Source organism: Nerophis lumbriciformis, linkage group LG30 (assembly GCF_033978685.3).
Source record: "Nerophis lumbriciformis linkage group LG30, RoL_Nlum_v2.1, whole genome shotgun sequence".
In the NCBI taxonomy this organism is placed as follows: domain Eukaryota; kingdom Metazoa; phylum Chordata; class Actinopteri; order Syngnathiformes; family Syngnathidae; genus Nerophis; species Nerophis lumbriciformis.
This window is the reverse complement of record NC_084577.2, coordinates 32,272,649-32,283,668: the sequence shown is the minus strand read 5'-3', so window position 1 is coordinate 32,283,668 and position 11,020 is coordinate 32,272,649. Positions and strand designations below refer to the sequence as shown.

Here is an 11,020-nt window from a genome sequence, read left to right as displayed (position 1 = left end):
TCATCATGACTAATGTACACACTGACAGTCGTCACTATGACAAATGTACACACTGACAGTCGTCATCATGACAAATGTACACACTGACAGTCGTCACCATGACTAATGTACACACTGACAGTCGTCATCATGACAATTGTACACACTGACATACATAAAGTGCACGCGATGTACAAAAAATACACTTAATGTGTGTAAAGTACATGTGATGTGTTTAAAGTACACGTGATGTACATAAAGTACACTTGATGTACATAAAGTACACATGACGTGATGTAAAGTACACGTGATGTACGTAAAGTACACATGATGTGATGTAAAGTACACATGATGTACATTAAGTACACGTGATGTGATGTAAAGTACACGTGATGTGATTTAAAGTACATGTGATGTACATAAAGTACACATGATGTGATGTAAAGTACACGTGATGTGATGTAAAGTACACATGATGTACATAAAGTACACATGATGTGATGTAAAGTACATGCGATGTGATGTAAAATACAGGTGATGTACATAAAGTACACATGATGTACATAAAGTACACGTGATGTAATGTAAAGTACACATGATGTACATAAAGTACATGTGATGTGATGTAAAGTACATGTGATATGATGTAAAGTACAGGTGATGTACATAATGTACACATGATGTACATAAAGTACACGTGATGTGATGTAAAGTACAGGTGATGTGATGTAAAGTACACGTGATGTACATAAAGTACACGTGATGTGATGTAAAGTACACGTGATGTCCATAAAGTACACGTGATGTACATACAGTCATTATTCTTTAATGATGACTCAGCAGTAAAAAAAAAAAAAGAGGACATTTGGAGTCAGTTCCATTTGGAAGTCTTTGTTTCTCTTTTCTCCCTTTTGGCTGCCAGTGAGCCACACAAGTACACAGAAGAAGTATGTACTTAGTTCAGGGTCACTAAGTACACAGAAGAAGTATGTACTTAGATCAGGGTCACCAAGTACACAGAAGAAGTATGTACATAGTTCAGAGTCACCAAGTACACAGAAGAAGTATGTACATAGTTCAGAGTCACCAAGTACACAGAAGAAGTATGTACATAGTTCAGAGTCACCAAGTACACAGAAGAAGTATGTACATAGTTCAGAGTCACCAAGTACATTTGGGGAGTACCAATGTCAGGGGGAGGGGCTAAGGGTGTTGGCAAAGTGCGCTAAGAGTCCAGTGCTGTCACTCCTTCTTCAAAAGGTTATTTCCTTCCAATCAAGCAGAAGGAGACATGATCAGAGTAATAATTAGTCATTCTTTACAATATTATGCATGATCAGAGTAAGACTTTGTCATTCTTTACAATATTTCACATGATCAGAGTAAGACTTTGTCATTCTTTACAATATTGTGCACGATCAGAGTAATACTTTATCATTCTTTACAATATTACGCATGATCAGAGTAATACTTTGTCATTCTTTACAATATTTCACATGATCAAAGTAATACTTTGTCATTCTTTACAATATTACACACGATCAGAGTACTACTTTGTCATTCTTTACAATATTACGCATGATCAGAGTAATACTTTGTCATTCTTTACAATATTTCACATGATCAAAGTAATACTTTGTCATTCTTTACAATATTACGCACGATCAGAGTACTACTTTGTCATTCTTTACAATATTATGCACGATCAGAATAATACTTAGTCGTTCTTTACAATATTATGCACGATCAGAATAATACTTAGTCATTCTTTACAATATTATGTATGATGAGAATAATACTTAGTCATTCTCTACATTACACCTGCTACTTGGAAGAGCAAGTGGATCACTGGAGGACACAATATTTCTTGTAGTCCGACTCAAAGTCTTCATCCATGCTACTGGTGTCGGCCATCTTCTTGCCGTCAGTCCTTGGCAGGAAGTGGGAGTAATTGACTTCCTGTTGCTCGTAGAAGAGGATGTACGCCGAGTCGGTGTCAATCTCCGCAGAATGTACTTCCTGCAAGAAGATCATGGATTCAGTTAGTCACTAACAACAGCAGAGTCCTGGATCAGAGACTTCCTGTCCGACCATGGGACCAGAGTTGGGCCTCGGGTCTCTACAGTCCTCAGCCTTAACTTCAGCTCTCAGGGTTTGTACGGAGCCCTCTGCTCCACACTTAGTACCCACAACTGCATCTCACCCAGACGACGCCATGGTCAAATCTGCAAACGACATCATTCAGTGGGACTGATCTCTGGAGTACAGGGAGGGGGTTCAGAGACTGGTGAGGTGGTGTGCTGATAACAACCTGGACCTGGACCTCAACATCTCCAAGACAAAGGAGGTGATTGTGGACTACAGGAGAAGGAAGACTAATCTGATTAACGGGGAGGTGTGGAAAGGGTGCCAAGCTTTAAGTTCCTGGGCGTGCACATGGATGCAGACCTCAGATAGAGCTCCAACACCTTGGCAACCACAAGGACGGCCCAACCTGAGGATCCTCAGGAGGATCACCTTGAAGGAAGCTGCTGATGTATTGAATCTCTGCGTAGGTCGCCAACTGCACAAAAAGGTACTAGAGAGGAGCATCACCACCACCCAAAGGAATATTGGTCACCCTCTCCCTCCCTACACGACCTCTACTCACCTACGGTTGTGAGCTTTGGCTAACCATCGCGGTACAAACAGTCTAGAAAGAGTTTCTTCTGAGTGCAGCAACACCGCTAAAGCTCTCTCTTCACCACGACGGACCGACTGCAGACGCCGCACCAATCCACCTGACAATCCCACCATTTCTTCCTTTCTCCCTGACTCAATCCTGTAGCCACCAAACCAGAAACCTTCAACGTCCTGGCTGAACCTTCAGATTCTGTCCATAAAAATGGTGACAGAGGATAGCTCTGGCGAAGTCCAATCCTCAGTGGAAACCCGTTTGACTTACTGCCGACATTGGGGACTAGGTTCTGACGCGGGTCATGCAGGGAGCTAACAGCCCAGATCTGGCACTAATCCACAGGACCCCTACCACCCTTCTATCCCTCTTCAGTCTCCTGGCACCTGGGACGAGGCTAAAGACTTTGTGATGGAGGACCAACAGACCGAGGAACAGCTTCAGGATGCTAAAGTCTCCCACAGTCCTTCCCCACTAATAGATTATAACCTTTGTATTGTCTTTTTTCTTTGACACTAAACCAAAGTGCCATAAAAATGCTGGACTGTCAGGGTGAACTTACCAAATCAGCAGGGGGCCGACCTTCTATTTGCTATGGAGTGTGTATGTGAGTCATGGAGGTACTTGTGTGTGACACTTACCTTACAACTGCTGTCATTGTAACAGTACCATTTGCCATTGGGGTTTTTGGCGTAGGTTACATAGTGGCCCCCGCCCATGATTCCTGAATGGCACTGTGGAGGCACAGAGATGTCACACAACTCAACACAAGTCCAAGAAACACAAAAAACCTTTAGGACACATAAAGAACACAATGTGCCAATGACTGTTGTTGTGCTGGCAGAGGTTCATGGTTTCTGCACCACGACAAAGCCAAAGCACTGCTGTCAAGGCTGTAGAGGAGCAAGACTTTGGATCCTGCACCGTCCTCTCAGACTAAGGTGAGGAGCATGAATGACAAGATCTTCCAAGACCAGCTGGACGGTCCAGATCCATTCAGTGCCCTCATTTGTTGGATGACATTTTCAATTGTAGACAACGTGGCATTTTTTGGAAAGTGTCAATATGAACTCCACACACACGTGATTAATCAAGACCGAGGATGTGCAAATACCATCTTCTTCAAAGTCAGACTTTAGTCAGTCAGATGTCGCCCTGCGTGATCCACACACTCCTCATTCACCACAGTCAATTTAGGGGCCGTCACGCTAGTTTTATTGGCGTATGGTGCCGTCCGCCAAAAACAACAAAGGAAAGGAAACAGGGTGGACAGTAAAATGGCATACAGAGAACAAGCTCAACCTGTAAGTTAACACATGCATTTGATGTTATTTAACGTTATTTATGCCTCCTTGTTGCCACTGTGGTCATAGGGACATGGACACTGTGGTCATAGAGACATAGACACTGTGGTCATAGAGACATAGACACTGTGGTCATAGAGGCATAGACACTGGTCATAGAGACATAGACACTGTGGTCATAGAGACATAGACACTGTGGTCATAGAGATATAGACACTGTGGTCATAGAGACATAGACACTGTGGTCATAGAGACATAGACACTGTGGTCATAGAGACATAGACACTGTGGTCATAGGGACATAGACACTGTGGTCATAGTGACATAGACACTGTGGTCATAGAGACATAGACACTGTGGTCATAGACACATAGACACTGTGGTCATAGGGACATAGACACTGTGGTCATAGAGACATAGACACTGTGGTCATAGACACATAGACACTGTGGTCATAGGGACATAGACACTGTGGTCATAGAGACATAGACACTGTGGTCATAGAAACATACACACTGTGGTCATAGAGACATAGACACTGTGGTCATAGAGACATAGACACTGTGGTCATAGAGACATAGACACTGTGGTCATAGAGGCATAGACACTGGTCATAGAGACATAGACACTGTGGTCATAGAGACATAGACACTGTGGTCATAGAGATATAGACACTGTGGTCATAGAGACATAGACACTGTGGTCATAGAGACATAGACACTGTGGTCATAGAGACATAGACACTGTGGTCATAGGGACATAGACACTGTGGTCATAGTGACATAGACACTGTGGTCATAGAGACATAGACACTGTGGTCATAGACACATAGACACTGTGGTCATAGGGACATAGACACTGTGGTCATAGAGACATAGACACTGTGGTCATAGAGACATAGACACTGTGGTCATAGAGACATAGACACTGTGGTCATAGAGACATAGACACTGTGGTCATAGAGACATAGACACTGTGGTCATAGAGACATAGACACTGTGGTCATAGACACAGACACTGTGGTCATAGAAAAATGGAGACACTGTGGTCATAGAAACATAGACACTGTGGTCATAGAGACATAGACACTGTGGTCATAGACACATAGACACTGTGGTCATAGGGACATAGACACTGTGGTCATAGAGACATAGACACTGTGGTCATAGAGACATAGACACTGTGGTCATAGAGGCATAGACACTGGTCATAGAGACATAGACACTGTGGTCATAGAGACATAGACACTGTGGTCATAGAGATATAGACACTGTGGTCATAGAGACATAGACACTGTGGTCATAGAGACATAGACACTGTGGTCATAGAGACATAGACACTGTGGTCATAGGGACATAGACACTGTGGTCATAGTGACATAGACACTGTGGTCATAGAGACATAGACACTGTGGTCATAGACACATAGACACTGTGGTCATAGGGACATAGACACTGTGGTCATAGAGACATAGACACTGTGGTCATAGAGACATAGACACTGTGGTCATAGAGACATAGACACTGTGGTCATAGAGACATAGACACTGTGGTCATAGAGACATAGACACTGTGGTCATAGAGACATAGACACTGTGGTCATAGACACAGACACTGTGGTCATAGAAAAATGGAGACACTGTGGTCATAGAAACATAGACACTGTGGTCATAGAGACATAGACACTGTGGTCATAGAGACATAGACACTGTGGTCATAGAAACATAGACACTGTGGTCATAGAGACATAGACACTGTGGTCATAGAGACATAGACACTGTGGTCATAGAGACATAGACACTGTGGTCATAGAGACATAGACACTGTGGTCATAGAAACATAGAGACACTGTGGTCATAGAGACATAGACACTGTGGTCATAGAGACATAGACACTGTGGTCATAGAAACATAGAGACACTGTGGTCATAGAGACATAGACACTGGTCATAGAGACATAAACACTGTGGTCATAGAGACATAGACACTGTGGTCATAGAGACATAGACACTGTGGTCATAGAAACATACACACTGTGGTCATAGAGACATAGACACTGTGGTCATAGAAATATAGACACTGTGGTCATAGAGACATAGACACTGTGGTCATAGAGACATAGACACTGTGGTCATAGAGACATAGACACTGTGGTCATAGAGACATAGACACTGTGGTCATAGAGACATAGACACTGTGGTCATAGAGACATAGACACTGTGGTCATAGAGACATAGACACTGTGGTCATAGAGACATAGACACTGTGGTCATAGAAACATAGAGACACTGTGGTCATAGAAACATAGAGACAATGTGGTCATCGAGACATAGACACTGTGGTCATAGAAACATAGAGACACTGTGGTCATAGAGACATAGACACTGGTCATAGAAACATAGAGACACTGTGGTCATAGAGACATAGACACTGTGGTCATCGAGACATAGACACTGTGGTCATAGAAACATAGAGACACTGTGGTCATAGAGACATAGACACTGGTCATAGAAACATAGAGACACTGTGGTCATAGAGACATAGACACTGTGGTCATAGAGACATAGACACTGTGGTCATAGAAACATAGAGACACTGTGGTCATAGAGACATAGACACTGGTCATAGAGACATAAACACTGTGGTCATAGAGACATAGACACTGTGGTCATAGAGACATAGACACTGTGGTCATAGAGACATAGACACTGTGGTCATAGAGACATAGACACTGTGGTCATAGAGACATAGACACTGTGGTCATAGAAACATAGAGACACTGTGGTCATCGAGACATAGAAACATAGAGGCTTTAAGGCTCTGACGCCACCTGTGGTGGTAGAGCGCCACTTACTGGACACTTGATGTGGCTCTGAGTGCAAGGGTGTGGATCGCACTAGGCGGCTAATACATGGAAAAATATTCATTGTGTGGCTCGATTGGTAGAGCGGCCATGCCAGCAACCTAAGGAATCCAGATTCAATTCCCACATCCACCAGCTGCTGTGTTCTTGGGCACCTGCACCCAGCTTCACCCACACTGGCTTTAATGGAACTTAGGTCATGGCTTTCACTACGTAAAACACTTTGAGTGTCTAGACAAAAGTCAATATAATTCACCTCATATTTCTTCTCAAATTTGGTGGGTGTGCTCTACAGCCCGTGTAGTACAGTACGCTAGTAGATTAGTGAGAAGGGAAAATGATCAGTACTTACGGATATTGCATAGAGGTTGTAGATGGACTCCAAGCACTTGTTTTGTTGGCAGGAGAGCCGAGTGTTGCAGTCTGAGTTCACGCCGTTTACCATGATGTCATCAGTGTGGGGGGCCATGATGTCATCAGTGTGGGGGGCCATGATGTCATCAGTGTGGGGGGCCATGATGTCATCAGAGTGGGGGACCATGATGTCATCCGTGTGCCTTGCGGGGACCATGATGTCATCAGTGTGTCTTGCAGGGACCATGATGTCATCAGTGTGCCTTGCGGGGACCATGATGTCATCAGTGTGCCTTGCGGGGACCATGATGTCATCGGTGTGCCTTGCGGGGACCATGATGTCATCGGTGTGCCTTGCGGGGACCATGATGTCATCGGTGTGCCTTGCGGGGACCATGATGTCATCGGTGTGCCGTGCGGGGACCATGATGTCATCGGTGTGCCTTGCGGGGACCATGATGCCATCAGTGTGGGGGAGCATGATGTCATCAGTGTGCCTTGCGGAGACCATGGAATACGCTCCCACTGACTCATCCGGCTGTTCCAACTGCTCATCCCCTCCAGGTGGACCCTGCATCTTGTGTCCCTGTGGCTGAGCCTCAGCACACTCCTGCTGCTCCTCCTTGCTCCTGGAGAGGCCAGGTGTGCTGCTCAGGTGGGACACATGTGCACATAGCTTGATGTCTCCAGCGCTCGCCTTGGGGCTACTGCTCCCGCTCAGGGAAGGTGGGAACCCTTTGCTGAAGGTAGAAGAAGCTGTTGGGAAAGCACAAGAAAAAAGGTTTAAACTCTCTAAATGTTTAATGTTGCAGGTCCGAGGGGGGCTGAAAGGTTCATGAGAAGGACTTGTGCCACATCAATGAGTGTTGGCGTGCGTTAAATGTAACATTTACTGTGTGATGTCCTTCCTGATAAACCACATGGGATACAGAAGTGAGGCCCCAGAGAAGAAGCACAAGAGACATGCGAAGAACAAGGAGGCACAAACCATGTTTGCTACCTTAGGGGATGTGCAAGAGTGAGAAACTAGGAGGGTTAGGTAGAAAGAGATGTTCAGCATGTACTCACAGTGGGAATGAAGCAAGCGCTGGTCGAGGTCTTTAGGAACCAAGAAGGTGCTGGGGTCAAAGTCCTCCATCGGGAACTTGACAATCTTTTGGGATTTGATCCAACGACCATTGACAAAGTGGAAGCGCTTCAGGTGGACAATCTGAAACGGAAGCAAGCAGTCAGGTTGAGTACAACAACAATTTGCCTGTAAACAAGAATTCAATTGACCTCCTTGAGAAACATTTCTTCTCACAGTAGTTCAGAACTAATCAACTGGCGGCCCGGGGGCTGAAACACCAGACCGGCCACCCAAGTTCAGCTCAAAACTTGAGAGACCAACATTTTTGAAGCTAATTATTTGATGACTATTATTGTTTGGCATTCTTATGTCTTGGCAGACAATGGAGTTTGTCAATCAAGTGGTGGAATAGCCAATCCTAGTACGGCGGGTCCTGTTCCATGTGCTGCATGTGAAGACGCGTCATCTGAACTATTTGCCCTCTTGCGTCTCCTTTCCTCCCACTGCCTGTCTCTCTTCTGCTCTGCCGTCTGCATGGCTGATCTAGTGACAAGTTGCCGGCCGTTGCAGTCTCCTGCCACTCTTTCAAAGCCTGTTGGCATCACATCGTCCTCCTTGAGGTGTCTTTGGGGATTCTGCAATCTTGCATGCGGGTGACATGGCCAAGCAGCACAGGCATCTCTTGGTGAGCAGGGTGAACATGCTAATGGTTCCGAGCCGGGCTCGGACCTCTTGGTTTGAAATGTGGTCTTGCCATGAAATGCCTCCGATGGCAGCTGAGATGGAAGGTGTTGAGCCTGCGTTCCTGCCGGGAGTAAAGGGTCCAGCTCTCACCACCATACAGCAGGCTTGATAAACTGGGATCTTTGTGTTGGCCGTGGGCATGGAGTTGTCCCACACTCCTTGATAGGCGGGCCATGTTTGTTGCGGCTATACTAATTCTGGTGGTCAGCTCAGTGTCCAGGTTGAGGCTTCTGGAGATGGTAGACCCAGGGTAGATGAATTCCTCCACCACATCCAGTGTGTTGTCACCAAAAGGAGATATAAGGAGCGTGGCTGGCGTCTTAGCAGAGGACATTGGTCACCTTTCTGCTGATTGTGAGACCAACCTCTTTGTAGGCGTCAGCAAAACAGTTTATGAGCTCCTGTAGGCCAGCCTCAGTTTGTGTTGTCGGGGCGTCAGCAAACAGCATCTCATCAATGAGGACATTTGTCACTTTTGTCTTTGAGCAGAGGTGTGCAAGATTAAACACCCTGGGTGTGAATGCACACGGTTTCTTCAGATTGTCTGAAAGCACATTGTAGCAGCGGAGAGAACAGGATGCCGAAGAGTGTCGGCGCAAGGACGCAGCCCTGCCTGACTCTGCTCTGATCGAGAAAGCGTCTGAGGAAAAAACCCATCGCATTGGACAGTGCCCTGCATGTCCCTGTGGAACAGTTTTATGATCCTCAAGAGCTTTGGGGGGGACATCCAACTCTTTGCAAAGTGTGAACAGACCTGGCCTGCTGACCTGATCGAACGCCTTTGGTGAGGTCTAAGAAGGCAATGCACGGGGGAGTCTCTGCTCACCACCCTTCTCTTGCAGGGAAAAGATCATGTTGACTGTGGATCTCTCCGCTCTGAGCCCACACTGCGCTTCGGGATAAACACGCTCAGCGAGATGCTGGAGTCTCTTCAATGCAACGCGGGCGAACAAAGCTGAGGAGGGTTAGACCGCCATAATTGTTGCAATGTCTGCATTCACCTTTGTTGTTGTAGAGCGTGATGATATTGGCATCTTGTATGTCTCCAGAAACCGCTCCCTCCTCCCGGCACTGCAGCAAGAGCTCCAGGAGGTGGTCGAGGAGGCCTGACTGACGACCTCGGGAGAGATGCCATGGTTTCCTGGGCTTTTTGCCACTGGCTGGAGAGTCAATGGCCTTGCTGAGCTCCTCAGTGGCGGGCGGCACATCCAGCTCATCCATGACGGGCAGGGAGCAGGTGCTTTACATGGTGAAAGTAGTCTCCCGAGAGTGCAGTTCTTGGTAGTGTTCGGCCCATCTCTCCCTCTGACTTGATAGGTGATGCGTTCCATTGTGATGGCATCTTCCAAATCAGCTCAACTCAAAGCAGTAAACGCACTAGTGTGGCCGCAGGAATCACATTTTGGCAGGGTACCAGTTTTTGGCGCAACAAATAGGAGATTTGACTTACATTTGCATGGATGTGACTCGCCTGCTGATGGCATCATAGCAATAACATTGAAAGTGTCCTCTTCACTTTCACCCGGGGGTACGCATGTACCACTTGGAACATGGTAAAGCCTCGCCTTTTGGTTTTGGCGGTGACTTCCTGATCTCGCAAGTAAAAGCATCTGATTGGCTCACATTCTTAACCAAGCCCCACCCCTCTTTCAATGTAGGCCATTAAAGAGCTGTGATTGGATATATTCTGAACTTGTCCCACCCTTAGACAAGACACAATTCAATATGATTGGATTTAGTTTCTGACATTTTCTTCAACATGTCAGTTCATTGTGCTTTTGTTTTGATGACTTCTCTTTTGTTGACCTGCCGCCATGTAGAAAACAACAACAAACTAAGAAACAGCTTCCAGCCCAGGGCTGCTACACTATGAAGTATAAAAGATAAAACATTGAATATTAAGACTATGTGAAACATTCCCTGACCTCCTCAAAGTTTTGTAGTCAATATTTCATACTTTTGACATGCACACTATTTTATACATTGTACACACTAATAGTACCACACTATTTCATACTTTGGACACACTAATAGT

General features: G+C 45.6%; 1 protein-coding gene across 2 annotated transcripts in view; it reads right to left on the bottom strand.

Moving 5' to 3' along the window:
* Nucleotides 1-789: 789 nt before the first annotated feature.
* usp32 (ubiquitin specific peptidase 32) overlaps nt 790-11,020 on the bottom strand; it is a 66,389-nt gene continuing 56,158 nt past the window's right edge. For both annotated transcript variants that reach the window (XM_061934096.1, XM_061934099.1), the window contains 4 exons: nt 8,241-8,382; nt 7,171-7,928; nt 3,295-3,387; nt 790-1,998 (listed from right to left, as the gene is read on the bottom strand). In XM_061934096.1, coding sequence (XP_061790080.1) covers nt 1,825-1,998; nt 3,295-3,387; nt 7,171-7,928; nt 8,241-8,382 — 1,167 coding nt within the window. In that variant the 3' untranslated portion in view covers nt 790-1,824. The remainder of the gene's footprint in view (nt 1,999-3,294; nt 3,388-7,170; nt 7,929-8,240; nt 8,383-11,020) is intronic.